Raw genomic sequence first — 17,456 nt, 5'->3', positions numbered from 1 at the left:
CATTGTTTAATGATAAAGAAATTGAAAATATTTGCGACGCAAACTGTAGACATTGATCCTGCCCTGTCAGTCAATCAGTCAATCCATACAATATGTTTGCTAACTATGCTAAATCCCATTCTGATCAAAATCCAATTTTCAAATTTATTTGAAATATAGATGTTAACAACCAAGTAATAAGTTCTTAGAGCAAAAGTATAAGCTCATTGTTTTAACTGGTTACATAAAGCAAACAAATAACAATAATAATAATTCCTGAATAATGGGCATTTGTATTATTTATTTTTCTTATGATTTCTTTGAATTTTGATTTTTTTCATTTTTATGTGTATTGATATTAAGCAAAAGAAATATTTGAGATATATAACCAACTCACAAAGTTTGTTTCATGGTTCTGTAAGTTTTCTTTTCTCATATCATTCCCAGATGATTAACGATATTAAAATCCTTAATAGTACAAGTAATCTTTGTCTGTAGTCAAAATTGATTAAAAAAACAATATTAAAGACAATAATTCAGAGAACCGGTCACAATATGTTATGGAGTGTTAGCAGCTTGAGCAGCAAATCAAGTCAAATTTATGATCTCTGTGAGATGATGTTATGCTTTGTTAACCTTCGATCAATCTCTTACACAATATAGCTCCCCAGAAAGTACTTCAGCCTCTCAATCTCTCTATCTCTCTCTCTCTCTCTGCGATCATTTTAGACTCTCATATTCATACTTGATAAGTTCCATGGCAGAGTTCTATAAATTTATGCCTAAGTCTCTGCAGCTTTGTGGTCTGTCTGCTATAATTCAATGAAGAGATTTTCTTTTGAAAACACTGGTTGATTTATCATTGCACATTTGAAAGTCTCAGTTATGTAAAGTATGAAAATAAAGTTGGACAAGATAGGATTTTTTTTTTTTGGTTTTCTTAAATTTTGTGGAGTGTTGCAGAATTTACAGCAATAACTACAGCATCTATTAGTATGTTTGTTATTTAAATCAACAACAGATTGTCATACAATTGTACAATAGTTTTGCTGCAGTGTAGAAATGGGAAAAGAAAAATAGGGGAAAAGAATGTGGAATTGTGTTATTGGATTTAAATTGTAAAGATGCATAGGGTTGCTCTATCGTCCTGCTTAAAAACCAATTTATTATGAGACCTCTAGGAAATATTTCTGTAGTTGAATGTTAATGAACATGTTATGAAATGTCGAGAACATAGTATGGTCCAGAGGAGGGAGAATGAGTTGATGGGGGGGGGTGGGGTGGGGGTAAATTGGAAGTAGATCTATATTGCCCAATGGAAACATAGATTTTGTGAAATTTCTGATTAATAAATTGCATTTAGCCCCTAATCACAAAGAAATATTTAGTTTAGTTCAGTAGCAAAGAAGAATCAGGAGGGACACTCAAGTCCCAATCAAGGACCCTATAGGAGAGAACAAAAAGACTGAAGACACAAACACTCAGTCCCGATTACAATGCTTACAGTGCTTGTCCAAAGCATTCTTAAACCCATTCACACTTCTTGTGAAGTTTAATTCAGTTTACTTGAATAATGTGTTTTCGTTCCCAAATAAAGAAATAAAAGTTTCCTTGTAAGTCAATTGTTTGTGATTTTATAATACTTGGAAACCAAGAGAAGGCATAAACCCTGACATGTCACATTAACAACATCATTTGATGACCTGTCTCCTCCCTACTAATGTACTCTCATTTTAAAAGTTTACAAAATTTTATTTTCTTCACTTTTCTTTTTATGAGATGTTTTTCTATTGAAAAGGTTTCTCTGACTGTTTTTGATATCAGATTCCAGTTAGATTGTAATCAAAATTTTGTTGCTAACTATCTCTGCCGTCTGTTTCTATTCTGTTAATTTGTGCTCAAGATTATCGAGATTGCAAACAAACTAGGACCAGCATTACAAGTAGGAGAGAGTCTCGTCTGGAAAGCAGAGTCCTCTACCAAGCCGTATCCCGAGAGACCAGGAACGAAGAGACCGACAGATGCGGAGGCAGCAGACGTATCGAGGAGGATGGCATCCGTGCCGATGCCACCAAATCAAGATCCAGCAGAGAAGAGTATGGCCGGTGGAGGAGACAAGGTAGAAAGAACAGCCGTAGCCGAATAACATCTCTCGAGAGAGAGAGACAAAGAGGGAGGTACTAATCAATGTCACTCAGTGGTTCTCAAAAAACAACCCCCAGGGCCAACCCCCCACTTGAAGGATGTCTGTCCAACCCCCCCTCCCCCGTACACCCCACGAAGGAAAAAGAACCATGCACTGATTGGTGTAAGGCCTAGTATTGAGCACCTTACCCAATCATTAATACATTGTACAAAGAAGGTTTAGGGAGATTCTGTCTGGCTCTTTACATTATCTAGGCATTGTGTTTCCCTGAAATTCATTGAGAACCACCTATGTAGATAATTTAAAAAATTCTTTTTCTTTGTTGCATTTGATGTCATTAAAAATGTGTCTATAAAAAGATTTCAGCTGTTACAATTGTGATAACCTTACAGCTGGAAAATGTTTTCATAAAGAGATGTTAGATGTCAAATTTTGTGCAGCATATTATCTCAGAAAATGAAAGGTACTAAATCTGCTTAATTATGAATCTTTTATTTTACACTCTTTTCTTCAACAATGACAAAAAACATACATCTTAGTTCATTTGTTTGTTCCCGTATTTAAAGTGGTATGATGCCTTCCATTATCAAACACACACAAGCCGATGCATTTCATCACCGGCCTAAATCATCTAGATCTCAGTCACGACAGGTTTCCTGTACATCTTTTCTGCGGGAATTATCCCTTTTGCAGGCATGAGCTTTTTCCGCGAATTCGCGGAATATCCGTGATTTCTTTTCTACCTCTGGGACAAAAACTATTATCCTAGCACACTGCAGCAAACGCAAAACTGGAGCCTATAGCGCAATTTTTGCAAAGTTCCGTGATTTTTTTTTTACCCCAGGCTCATCCCTGCTTTTAGCAGAGGATGGGTGATTTATAGTTTTGTTTATAAGCAAATTCAAGTTTATGTAGAAGGTATATGAGGAACCTGTCAATACTGAGAGAAATGTTTTAATACTGTCATGAGGAGCAAACTGTACACGTTTATAATGGAAATACAATTTATAGGGCTTCAAATACATTATAGGGCTTTAAATTCCAAATGTCTGAAAGTATACATATTTAGCTAGATCACCTGAATGTCATGTGACCTTTATACAAAGATGGGAAATTTACATTTAACGATTGGAAGTAAGACTAATCAATAAGCAATAATCCTTCGATTATTATTGACACTGAGATAAACTTTGATGTTTCAGGGAAGGTTTCCATGAAGATCCTGAAATTAGTTTTACAGAAACAGTTGATACTTTGAAATGTCTGCCATGTGCATTACTCTTAACCATGGTTGGCCATGTAGAACAGTTTGTCATTTCCTTTAGAAATCAATTTTTGAGACATTTAAAGCTGCAGTTTTTGTTAAATATTCTACAATCTGGTGGTACAAGGGGCATTGTTCTGGACAGGGGGATAGGCAGCCCATGCCCACACTGTTATACCAAAAAAAAGCCAGTTTAAGCCACTCGTTTTGTTATTTTTTAAAAAATTTTCTTTAGTTTTTTCTTTTTTTCTTTGAACTACATTGAATGAAAGTGCGAGTTATTAAAGTAGATTAACATATGACGAATGGGTCTTGGCGAATGAGGCAAACGTTACAAGGCAAAGCAAACTATAGCTTTAAGTGATATGATCAACGCTGGTTTCGAATCGTCTTTCAACCCTAAAAACAAAGGCGAAAACATATCTTTGCTAGCAAAACATATGATTAATAGATAATCGGATTCCATTGAAGTTTACGATTGATGCGTAGTCATGGGTTTAATTTTATAATTTGAAGAAGATTGGGGAACATTTTTACTCCTGTCTCTCAATTCTCTCCTCATCCTTCTCCTCCTCCTCCATTGCATCTTGGGAGGTTCAAGGCTGAAAGTTGCATGTAGCGAACTTAAGTTAATATAAACCAGAAGAAGCTTGTAGAAATGATACCTGTTACTTTTACCCTCAAGGCAAAGATCCAGTTCCTGTGGGGAAATGAAATGTTTGACTGAAATGTTTGACAGAGTACGCATATCCATCGCTTTTCATTTGGCCCCAAAAATATTCAAGTTATTCCTCTTGGGTTCGTCTGTGGAACACTCCTTCTCTTGGCATCAAAGAAATGAAATATTTCGAAGAGAAGAAAGGTGTAATTAATGGTCTGGTTTACTCCTTATAAAATGTGTAAAATCTTCTTGCAAAGGAATTATATCTGATTTTCAAAAATCTACCAATTTTTGTTATAGAATTACAATAGTATCTAACAACTTTTTAAGTCATCCTCCCGAAAATAAACCGATTGCATATTTATAAAAGGGTAACGTTCCATATTTTGCTCCAAATCTGTCATGGATACTCAAATCAGGCGTGATGTTATTCTCCATTCCATTTTCCTTAAGATACATGCCTTGAATTATAATCACCTTGGGATATATTTGTCTATATTATATACATTCGTTTTTGTTTTTGTTTCCACTTTGCCTTCGCTCCCATTTCTTGGATGTTTTTCCTTATTATCTCAAAATCAATCTTGAATTTCCCTCATTGTCATTGAGACAGTAACCGGATCGGATGTGTCCTTTTATCTTGCGATCCGTTTCCAGGAATTTGAGGAGGTAAAACTTACCGATACAAACCCACCGTGAATATAAATAACACTAAACCAGAAACATACATAAATTACCTGTAAAGATGTCTCTCCTCACTGTAATACCTGCCATTAAAACGGATCTTAACAAGGAAGTAAAATTAGTTGTAATGTTTTCCAGTAATTTCATGAAATACGAACGAGTATTTATTTGTAAACAACAATGTCACGTGACTGACATGCACGTTTTTGTCGGCGTCACGAGGTGAATAAATTTTGCAGTTCAACTGTTCCAGATGTTTTATTCCGAATAGGCTTCTTTTTTTGGTTGTCTTCAAATAAGTGCTGCTCTTGTGAAAATTTCAATGTATCTAATTTCACTGTTTATGTTTATGCAACCACTAATAATTTAAAATAATTTTATTGGATGGGCAACATTTTTTTTCAGTCTTTCTGTCTGGAATTATCTATTCACCCACTTGATGTATTCACAATTTATTGCAAAGATTACCGGTGGAATTTTATATATTATTATAACTATTTTGCTGGTATTATATAATATTTCCCTCAATCTTGGAATAATGAATACCTTTACTGCCCCAATGCAATACCCATTTGTTTTTGTTAACCCCTGCCTTGTCTCACCATCTCTAAGGGGGTCAAATTATTCAGTCCTCATCAATTATTTATCAGACAAAAAAAAAAAAAGCCAAAGCTTTTATTTGTGGCTTAAATATGATCATATAAACAATATTGTGGTTATAGCTAAAACATTGGGGGATTCATGATTGATGATCTATATATGATTATTATCAGCTTGAAAAGTTCCTGTCGTCTGTCTTAAAAAGAACATTTAAAGGTTTCTTATTACGGTTTTATTTTTTAACTTTAAGGAAAATGTCTACGTTCCGCACGATTCGTCAAATAGTAATTTAACAAACAACGTTGGTGTATTTTGATGGGTCTTACTTTCTGTTAGGAAATAAGAAATAGAAAAATAGAAAAACTGAAGAGACTCATGTAAGGCGTTTTTGAAGTTGTACAATAAAGTAACAATATATATTCTAATGTAACAGTGGTCGGTCCAGGATTTTCTTTGTTTTTTCTTGTAAGAGGGACCTCGGGAGACAACTGTCGGGACGATATGGGAGTTAATACCGAAATATCAGTCCATCAGAAAGCATCGGTTAAAGGTAACGAATACCTGTCTGCGTTGCGTAGTGATGTTTGGTCATGTATTCATTACCTTCCACGGGCAACCCCTCCCCACCCATCCCCTCCCCTCCCTTCTGAGTAGTTCTGGAACCGCCACTGATTAATATGTCAAAGTGTCTACGCGACGAATTATTTACACTGGAATCGAGTCATTAAGTGCACAATATAGTTGACATTCTTTGATTGAAAACAATTCTGGTAAGGGTGTGTCTTAGCTTCATCAGTTTCAACGTTTGTTTTGAGTAATTATCTCGGTAGACCGGATTGGTATAGTTGTTGAAAATTTTGGCTTTTAAACGCAAATTTATATCCTCTTTTATCCAACTGTTATTGTCATTGAGATGCTAAAGACAATTAAAGATTAATTACCACAGGCAATCAATTTGAACTTGGATGCAAATATTTCACAATTCCTTCATGATTGTGTGTTATGGCACAGTAATGTTTTTTTTAAATATGACCTTTGACCCGAACATGAAGCAACGATATATTCAATCTTACTGTTTTGTTGTGTGGTTGGCTTTGTTGTATTATATATTGTTGCAAATTGGTATTATTATTATTATGATGAAATAACTAATAGTAGCAATAAAAGAGACATGCATGGTATTTTGAAAGCGATGAGTTTAACATTTTTCCTCTCTGAGATAATTTAGGTTCTTCTTTCTCTATTTTTTATATATATTTTTTTTGTATTTAAGAATATATTGACACACAAAAAAAAAAAACACGGAAGCATATGATACACATCGTTTTGCCTGCAAAAAGATGATCTTTTTCAATATGATATGTGTGGGGTGGAGTTCGGTGACATCGGTGGGATATTAAGCTGCTAATGTTAAAAGGACGGGAATTAAAGTCTCTGTCATTGTCGAGTTAAAACAAAGAACCGTCAACGATAAGTGAACTATGTATCAAGATGTGTTGATCTCTTGAGATCAGTATGAAAACAACACTTAGGGCGACATTGGCAATTTAATCTACTTTCGTCAAACTGGATCATTGTGAAGACTTCACTATGGGTGCTATTTATAATAATCACTTTACAAAATACATATAGCAAGGAATTAAATTAAATAATACATTAATTACACATTAAACACACTTAGGGCGACATCCCATAAAATAACGCTAAGAGCGATTTAATGTTATATCATCACACTGAACCATTGTTAGGACTTCAGTATGGGTGTTATTTATAATAATACCTTTACTAAATACATATTGCAAGGAATTAAATAAAATAATAATAGCATCTAGCACTTAACTACATGAATATCGTCCTCGACATGATAGATGGATGGATAGATAGAGATAGATATATAGGTGGGTGTGTGTATCGGCTTCTTGTTAAAACAGTCGGACATATACTATGTCTCCCCCCCCCCCCCTTAATTAAAAGGGAAGCTTCTAAGATTACAAATTTGATATAAGATAATTACGCAGTTGAAAGTTGAGGTAACATTCAAACAGGGAGGTATCAGCTAATGTGATTATCTTGGGAGTTTGTGTATAGGGTTTATGTGTAACATCACCGATCCTTTTCCTTCCTTCTCTAGACCACGTGAATGTCAAAGGATCTCTTTATTTTTTCTCCTTTTTTTTTCGAGTGTCAACCTTGGCAGGTTACATTTTAGTCTCTTGAGAGAATTTCAAAAACTTCGTGAAAGGTATCATGTGCTACCATGTCACGAGATCAGTTTTTCCTCGTGAATATATTAGTGTGTGCATGTAAGAAGTCCTTGGTGATATCTTTGGTTTATCTTGGAGGGTCCGTGAAGACGTTTCCTGTTAGTTCTTTAAAGCAGCCGACTAGACATTGATATCATCGAATGATGCTCCTATAAGAGCTGTATTTACTCCTCCGTGACAACCAGTATCGTCCGCCTCTTCACATGTCAATGAGGTGGTTCCCATGGTGATACTTTAAATTGTCGAAGGTATCAAATTAAAGTACGTGTGTTTCCAAAAAGAAAGATTCTCGATTCGACAGTTTTCAAGAGGAAGCACAGCTGGTCAAGTTCCAGAGATGACTTGAAGTCGAAGGTTCGAATATCGTTAAAGGAGCTTACGTTCCGGTACAAAGAAAAGGACATAGTTACGACTTGCGTGAAATCTTGCGTGAAAGAATAACCAAAACAAATTTCACTAGAGCGCTTCAGAACAAAACACAGCATATCTAATTTTATGGATTCCAAGTTCCGTAGAGAAAAAAATCTCTCGCCGAGCGTTTCAAAACGAAACATAATAAGATAAAATATTCTATTTTTAGATTTGAATTTCCATAGATACATTTTACGACTCGTATATCGTGAAATGGTCAACTAAGAGGTTCTTTGTTTGAAAATTAATGCCAGCTCGTTAAGCAGGGTGAATATGACTTGTTGTAAGTCGTTTCACCAATCGAAACTGCTCATAGGCAGATTGACACTGTCTGGGTTGGGTGTGACTAAAAATATATTTCGCTCCACTGAAAGCTTTGAGCTCAGCTATAGCGTTTCTGCCGCAATTCTGTCACTTTTCTGCAACCGTGTTTGAATGATTGCGATTTCGTCATTTTTCACACAATCTGGCTGAAATTTCGTCAGTGGCTTGTGTGAGTTCAGTTGTCATACATGCGATCATATTTTATCAATTTGAAAGTCATTTGAGGTCACGGGAGATCATTTTCTGAAAACGTGAAAACTGTTATACTCCTTCCTGGAGCGTTTGTCCAAATGTGCCGATATGTTGTGGATATAGCGTTGTGGATATAACGTTGAATGGGATGTTGAATGTGGATATAACGAATGTGGATATAACGTTTGAATGGTGGTGAACCAATTTTGAAGCACCAAAATACAGTGTCAGAAAGATGAATTACTCTGAAATTTGGAGAAAAAAATGGACTGTGTCTCATTTCTCCCCTATCACTTTAAGCAAGTTAGTGGGGGTATATACCCCACATATCCCACGCTATTTCCCGCGTCTCTATACTGTACCGAATGGTGTAAGCAGAATATATAAATAAGGGACTAAAACAAAAGAAAGGGTCAAAGGTTAAGACTGTTCTGTTATTGATATATTTTCATCACAGTTACACACTGCCGTATAGGAAACCACTCTTAGTATTGTCAACTTGGTATTGATTTGCACGTCTCACTTGGCCGGGGAGGGTGTGGGGGAGGGGATTGGGTGTGTGTTTGGGGGGACTGACATTGGCACAACCCTTACTATTTGTTGACCCCATACGGGTATCACAATGAAGACGGATGGTCACGTCTACCATGCTATTAGTGCTAGCTATATCCTAAGGTTATATACCTATGATGTTCTTTGATAATGAGCAAACATCTTCCTGGAACCGACTTCTGTTAAATCCAAAAACATAGGCTATTTGAGCACGCTAAACGTGTTGATGTCACAACCAGCCAAATAACTTCAGTACCCTTTTTCGTCAAAAGCAGAATCAATCTTCCTAGTTTAAAGACATTATGTTGTGCGTGTGAATGCTTATTTATTTATTAATAGTTCTCTCCCAACCCCAATACTGGCCTCAAATTTGTCACTCGGGAATACACGTTTACTGTATTAGTAATACTTGTATGTAAGCACAACATAAAAATCGATTCACACTTCTGCAAATTGTTTTCTTTTTTGTTAATGTGAAATACAACTTCTAAAATAATGAACTTCTATGATGATGGAATTACACAATTGAAAGAAAGAGAAGGCCTCAGATTCAAGTGAAGAATGCTGATTCCATTTAACAGAAGGCTATCACTTTTAGGAGACCCATCATTTCATTATTACATAAATAATATATCTTCATAAAAGGTATCTTTCTGTCTCTTTTTGTTCCTTTTTCCTTCGTCTTTCAATTTTTTTGAATTATTGTTATTTTGTTTTTGTTTTCACTTTAAAAGGATATGACGTGTATAGTCAATATGATTTGTGTGCGGAATAATAAAATTCGTCATTGACAGCTGGTAGAAGAAAAAAAAAATAGGGAGGAGGTCTACAGTACCGGGATATATTCTATAGATTTCTTTCACAAATTCGCACAAAGTATAATGTTCTCAATTATACACATCCTTTGCAAACGGCGAAAACCTTGGTGAAATTTCTCTATGAATTGTCAAAGACAAGGTGCCTAAGTTACGTTCGCATATCACCCTGCAAAATCTTCCCGGCAAGTGAGTCGTGTGGATAAAGACTGCCATCTTTTCCTGAACTTCAATGCCATCAAATGTTGACTTATGTTTCACTTTATATTTAGTCACTACTTAAAACTTACTAAAGTATTCAATACTCCTTTAAGGTAAACTTGGTAAAAACAAATACCTAAAATATCGTGACGTCAGTTCCTCTTGTCAAGCCTATTGGTTCACTTTAATCCCTTTTTTTTTTTTTTTTGTAAAATCAAATGACTGTCAAAAATGTCAAGAGTGACACAGAGAATCGATTATTTCCACGTAAGGCACACATCACCCAAGGAAAGAAACGTAACACCTTTTATTCACCATATCTGTCCTTAACAACTTGGCCTAATGTATTGTATAAATATGTAATTCGAGATCAAAGACGTAAATCATGTAACCACGTCTTCGCAAACTCTCCAAAACACCCACAAGCCTATTGAAAGTGAATTTCATATTTTGAAGTATAGGGCCTATATGTCTGTTTATGTAAGTTTACACACAGATGATAACATATTCATGGAAGTTGTTTCTTTGTTTTACTCTCAATTACTTTAAAATGTAAAACGCATATTACAACTTCGACTAGAAGATTAATTTTTCACCCCCTTCCGTCCACGAACGGTGAGTTTTGATTTTGGTACTGAGAATACCTTTTTTATTCAACATGAAAACAGAGAAAGAAATATTAATAAACTCATGTTCAAAGAATCTTCACAATCGCTTCCTTCATTTAACATTCCAATTTATTGTCCAGTTTTATTGAAAATTAACAAAAAAACAAACTATTTTCAGCAATATTTTCACCATAAAGTTGTCAAATAGATGAAGAATAGAAAGGGCGATTGTCACAAAACTCAATCCTATACATAGACCTATAGATCACACAGCAAAGCACATGATATCCAGAGGCGCACAGAGTCAGGTCCAGGGGCGAATCCAAGATTTTAACATGGCGAGGTGGAAGAGGAGGGTGATCATGAGGTTGTTGAGGAAAACTACCATGCAGGGGGTATGGAGTCCCCCCTCCCAAAATTATGAAGAAAAGTAAAATTTAAAAGTGAAATGGTGAATTCAGTGGATTCTGCGGCATGTTTAAACTAATATTTAAGTCTATAAGTATATCTACACGCAAGCTTGTGCTAATACCTAGGCTTTTGATTTGTTTGTGGGCTTGATAAAGGAAGCTGGTGTACCTCCCCCAGCCCCCCTGCACCCCTAGATCCGCGGCTGAGGTCAGTCACCGGAGAAATAGGTGTCACCAGACCTCTTATTGAACTCATTTTTGAATGAGTATATTATGAAAATGAAAATACACGTTTCCTCCCCCTCCATACATTCACGGGTCCCTCATTTGACCCCTGGACTCCGAGGTTGTAGACCCCCTCCCCTCTCTCCGCCTCATTGCAAGCCTGCTGATATAACATGACTCTATACGTGGTAGTTTGATATCTAGCAGCAATTAAGGAACAACACAACACGGTAGGATGGTATCCTCTGGATTGCTATGACACTTTGGGTGGTGATTCAGAGGAAAATTCATTTTGATTTGTAAAAAGTAGGAGAAAATAATCTAAGCGTGGTAGTGAAATATGCATTCATTTCCTACATGCTCTCTTCGAAATATGTTTAGTTACCTTTAATTAGTATTTTACCCAAAAAATGAGACTTTAAGCAAACAAATGGGATGCCATTGATCTAAAACTAAAAAAAAAAAGATATGTCAATTCAATTTTCTACCATAAAAGAGGCTGCATCAGAATGCAGGATATAGTCATGTTTGTTAGCGTTGCATACATATAGGCTAAGATTTTGAACTCTTGTATTGAAATTGAAATCTTATGCAATCTAAGGTCAAAACACCCTTCTCCTGGACGATATAAACATCATAACCCCTCACACTAGCTGCGCCCCTGCCGGTTAGTCATGAATGAGTTAAACCAATACAGAATGCTATGCGTTTTATTTTTAAATGGTTCAATTAATGATATATATTTCATTTTCAAAAATTCAAATTTCATCCGTCAGTTGCTTATTTTTGGTAAATCAAATGAAAGATTAGATTCCGAAGGGGTCTTTATTAGCCCTTGGAACAGACTTGGAGCAGTCTTGTATGCTATTCGAAATCAACGATAAATTATGGAGAGGTGAGGTGTGAAATGTGAACCTTAACAGTTACACATTTCTCTCCTAACCTCCCCCCACCCCCACACCACCCACGAGATTACTATACTGTGCATATATAAGTTATAAATTTAAACAGAGTGGGGTCCCAGATGACATCTTTAAAAGCCAACAACTGGCTGAAAGCCTTAATTGCATGACTTTCTTTTTTATCTTGGAAATAAGTAATAGATGATCAGAAAATAAGCTTTACATAATATTCTCGATAAACCTCTTCACACCCCCCCCCCCCTATCACCCACATAATGTCGTGTTGCCTTAGATTTATCACACGGAAAGAAAATATTGTCTCACAAATGGTTTTGCTTTAATGTTTTCCAATAAAAATCATAACCAGCTTACAGTGGACATAATTTTGGAATTTTAAGGTTTACAAGCAAATCTGAATATTTATAACGCATTAGCAATATATTACTCCGATGCATCCATTCGGAAAGAGAAATAAAACATACATAATTATATATATATATATATATATATATATATAAATGAAAATCGTAATGAGTTGGAAAATCAAGAACAGTGAAAAAACTTTCAGCCTCCACCGGGATTCGAACCACGGGCCTCCCGCTCTGTACGCGGACACCCTAACCACTAGGTTATGGACGCTGATTGTATGTCCAGAGGTTCGAAACCGGTAAGGAAGATCGTAATTCCACTGTAGGCGTTTGTCACCTGTATCGAACAATACTAGTTCTGTTTTTGGTGACATATTTTGCCTTACTGTAGAGATCAAACATGATGCTAACCAACTCGAAAATCATTTGTGATTCCTAAAGCCGGATCTCGAAAGAGATACTTTGAACAGACTTTATGTTAATGCAATGGAGGAAAACGACAAAGGCAAATGAATATATATAAATGAAAATCGTAATGAGTTGGAAAATCAAGAACAGTGAAAAAACTTTCAGCCTCCACCGGGATTCGAACCACGGGCCTCCCGCTCTGTACGCGGACACCCTAACCACTAGGCTATGGACGCTGATTGTATGTCCAGAGGTTCGAAACCGGTAAGGAAGATCGTAATTCCACTGTAGGCGTTTGTTATATATATATATATATATATATATATATATATATATATATATATATATATATATATATGTATATATATATATATATATATATATATATATATATATGCGTGCGTGCGTGCAATAAAGTAAACAAAAAATGCAATAACTTTTATTAAAAATTCACACGATGGAAGATAAAGTAGAAAGTAAATACGATGATACAATACGTCTAAATCTACCAAATATTGATTTGAAATTTTTATAAATTTCAGTTTGGATTTATTCTTCCCAATCCGTTTTCAACGTAATAACGCGGGTAAATTATCTTCTGCGCATCAGCATGATGGTGACGCCATCATGAATGAAGAGAAGATTGATCGTTGAAAACGTACCGTAGCAGACTAAAATATTGAAAGGTCAAGAATTAAAATGATTATTTGATAAAACAATAATAATAATGAGTGGCGTAACCAGCGTCGAACTAAGTTTTCCCTGTCAGCCTTCCTATACACCAACTCCCACCCCTGCTCCTTGCCAATACCAAGCCCCCTCTCTTATACCGCAGGCAGAGAGAGCATCTGATACAACTATAGATGCAACCCTTTTTCAATCCAAACCTTTTTTTTTTTTGTATTCTCAATTCATTACAACACATACGATACACTCGGAATGTCTGGTTACACCACAGCAAATCATACGGTATTGAAAGAAAAAATATAAAATGATAATTACAAACATGAAGATGACAGAAATGCATTTTCTTCAAAGAGACAGACAACAGTTAAAGAATTACAAATAGAAACTGATGCGATACCTCTACGATCACAATCTCCTTCATATAGCTTTTACAAATTTGTAGATTTTAGCGATTACATATATAATGTTGTGATAAATTCAATCCCAGATTAAACAACTGTGAATTCAAAACTCACTGCTTATATACACTCGATCAAATCAATTGTTGTTGTTGTTGTTTATTGTTATTGTTGTTGATTCTTGCGTTGTTTAATTACGAACGCTGAAATATTACATATTTTGTTCAAACGTTCAGTTACGTTAGTTTCAGTACGGCAATATGTCGTGTAATCGTGGACACACCGTATAGTGTTAGAAGTTCGTTGACTATAATTGCAAAAGGAACATCATCAACTTATTAATTCAAAACTCAAGCCTATGACAGAACTGGCATTTTCATGAAACATGTCTTGAAAAGACAGCAATTTTGACTAATTTACTGGACATAAAATAGAAAATTATGAGCATCTATTATTTACATTATGTTACACAACCTTACTTGCCTACATTGAAATAAGCAAAAAAAAAAGAAACATTTATATCATTTGCGATATCAGATTAGTATTATATATATCGTTTAATACTTATATGCAAAATTGAACACTTCAAATCACTTTAGCATATTTCCTATAGCGCCAATTCGTAAATAGATCTTGACAGTCCAATTTCTCAAATCGATTCTCTTTTGGACAAATGTTGTTTGCCTTTTTGCTTTGTTTAATAACACACATAGTTTTGTGCAGTCGGTCATAGTCACGTGTTGCACAGGTGTTTTCCACCATGCCGAACAGTCATCTGCAATTGTTGATAATCACTCGGTTATGGCGTTTGTGGTATAGGAGCTGCTATATTTATCACCTTCCTGGTTAGTACATTGCTTGGCTAAAGTCGTAACTGCAGATAACATGGTAGCCTAAGCCTGTACATCAAAGGGGTTATGGGGAGGGGTGTGTAATACATTTGCGGCTCTGTAGTTACCCGTAGTTATAACGTATCCATTACAGATTGATCGATAATTGCTGCATGGCAACCAAACGTGCGAACTAAAAGAGACCCAGATGAAACTGTTGTTCTAACGTTGCGAAACGTTTATCTAAACATAATATTATAATGAATGATATATTCCTATGACGTAAGGAACAGTTACAAATACACCAGTAGGCTTAGTAGACATAGATGTTGTGGAGGAATTGGGAGAGGGGAGAAGGTGACAGAGGGGAGGGGCAGTTTTGTGTCTAAGATGAGGTGCTTTTCACCTAGAAATGCAAACCACGTATTGCATGGTGATACAACATACATTTATTTTGAGTTAGTTGAAACTGAGGACTGTGAGGGCTTTTCATCATCTCCCCTACCCCACCCGCCCCTCCCAGTCAGACTTCTCTTCCCTGTGACGAAGGAACCTAAATAAAAAATTAACGTAGTGCCGACAGCATATTGAAGGAAAAGTCTGTAATTGAATTTATTCCATCATAAAATATGAAATTGGAGATTAACTTTTTGAATTAAAATCACATGAGGGTCTCTTCATTCAAATATACCCCTAGCCTATACGTTTTTCAACCGACTCCCCCTCCCCTCTCTTGCTTAAGATTAAGCTAGGTTTTCCTGGCCTGATGACTCAATGGCAGAGTTACGGTAGTTTGTTGCCGTCTATAATAAGTCTATAAGAACTGAAATGATTGATGCTTGGTTTATGAGAAATTTATTATAATGTAAGAAGCAAAAATAAACCGTTAGGTTAGATATTATAACTTGAGTTTTGTAAATTGTAGTTAAAAAATTAGTTTGGGAGATAAATCACTATGTCAACATAATTTTAATTTTTAACATATCCTCCAATCTATAATGCAAAAGAAAAACAGTTACGTTGCTTTGGCAACACAACGCATACATTATCAACAAAGCATGCATTTTTTTTTTTTTTTCCTGATCAACAAATGATATACGCATATATAGGCTTCTAATTTAAGGATAGCCTAGCTGTCAAATATTTTCGTTAAGTTCAACGATGGGCTGATCAGACAGTACATATCTTATACATGCTTTAACTTTAGTCGTAATGTCATAGTGAATATGGTTTGCACTGATCTCTTTTATCATTTTGTATGATAGGCTACTCATTTAACATAAATGTTATCCCTACATGGTTATCTTTTCAGTTTGATTATTCAAGAATGTTTCCTTTCTACTTGAAGGGGAGCCTAGCTGTAAGTTATTTTCTTTAAGTGCCACGGTAGGCTGATAACTATATATCTTATACATTCTTTTCATCCAGGTCGTAATGTTCTAAGTGAATAGAACTGATTCAATAACGTTTTCCAATTGGTATTGTTCCGTCTTCTATTTGCATACATAATGTTTTCATAAATTAATTATGACTCATTATACAAAGTGATCAGGCGCGATGTAGTTGTAAACAATATAGTAAATCAACAATGCCAAAATGAAGCAAAAAGGGAATAGAATTCTAGATACTCTGTCGATATTCAGTGCAATCAACTTCGTTGTGGATCCTCGGTTTGATTCTCTCACCAATTGTTTCGGTTCCTTCTTCCGATCGTGACCGTTACCACTACCCGGAGTGTTCCCGTTGTAAGCAACGAAACCGACCTCGTTGTCGTCTTCCTTTGTGTCCAATGGCCGATAGGTAGTACTGTAGTTGTAACGGCCGTGCATTTCAGAATCCATTTCTATTTCTTCCGCGCTCTCTACATCTACTTCCGCTTTTGCTTTGCCTCTGTTCCAAATAGCGATTGGCTTCTTATATACAGGCTATAAGAAAAGGTAAAAAGAAAAAAAGAAAAAAAAAGAGACCATGATTTTTACCTTGAAGAGGTACATAATTTAAAAGTGATTATAAATGTAATGTAATATGACGTCAAAGTCTTGTACGTAATGAATATTGTTGAGTAAGACGATATGATAATATTATGGCGTTCGTGTTAATATCCTGTCAAGCATTAATAACAAGTTTTCAGTTCCACTTAGAAAAAAGTGTTTAGCAAATTTTCCAGACGTTCATAATAAATAATATAGCAAGTCACCAACTTAAGACATCATTCTACATTATATGTATCTAGAATCAAATGCAGTAGGAGGAAGCAATGTTTCCAATCGGTAATAAAACTACTAATAAAATCATCGCTCAGGAAACATTTCTATATTAGTATAGGCATACTGATCGCGCGCGTAATAGAGCCAATCGGAAGTATACAATACAGTATTTTTAATGTACAGTATTAAATTAGCAAACTGCATTGTTATGTGGATTTTGGTGTTTACGAATGATATCGAAAATACGTGACCAAAGTTAACATAATAATGCTAGATAAACGCTACAGAATATAGTTACTATATGGAGGTCTTTACAAATT

The 17,456-nt window shown here is 35.4% G+C and overlaps 2 protein-coding genes across 5 annotated transcripts in view; one reads left to right on the top strand and one right to left on the bottom strand.

Moving 5' to 3' along the window:
• LOC139959572 (BBSome complex member BBS4-like) overlaps positions 1 to 4,988 on the top strand; it is a 34,036-nt gene extending 29,048 nt beyond the window's left edge. For all 4 annotated transcript variants that reach the window (XM_071957307.1, XM_071957295.1, XM_071957316.1 and 1 more), the window contains exon 13: positions 1,883 to 4,988. In XM_071957307.1, coding sequence (XP_071813408.1) covers positions 1,883 to 2,125 — 243 coding nt within the window. In that variant the 3' untranslated portion in view covers positions 2,126 to 4,988. The remainder of the gene's footprint in view (positions 1 to 1,882) is intronic.
• Positions 4,989 to 10,812: 5,824 nt separating this feature from the next.
• LOC139959556 (glycine receptor subunit alpha-4-like) overlaps positions 10,813 to 17,456 on the bottom strand; it is a 118,818-nt gene continuing 112,174 nt past the window's right edge. Inside the window, exon 9 of the mRNA XM_071957274.1 lies at positions 10,813 to 16,854. Coding sequence (XP_071813375.1) covers positions 16,465 to 16,854 — 390 coding nt within the window. The 3' untranslated portion in view covers positions 10,813 to 16,464. The remainder of the gene's footprint in view (positions 16,855 to 17,456) is intronic.

Source organism: Apostichopus japonicus, chromosome 3 (assembly GCF_037975245.1).
Source record: "Apostichopus japonicus isolate 1M-3 chromosome 3, ASM3797524v1, whole genome shotgun sequence".
In the NCBI taxonomy this organism is placed as follows: domain Eukaryota; kingdom Metazoa; phylum Echinodermata; class Holothuroidea; order Aspidochirotida; family Stichopodidae; genus Apostichopus; species Apostichopus japonicus.
The sequence above is the reverse complement of the archived record's forward strand: the minus strand, read 5'-3'. Positions and strand labels throughout refer to the sequence as shown.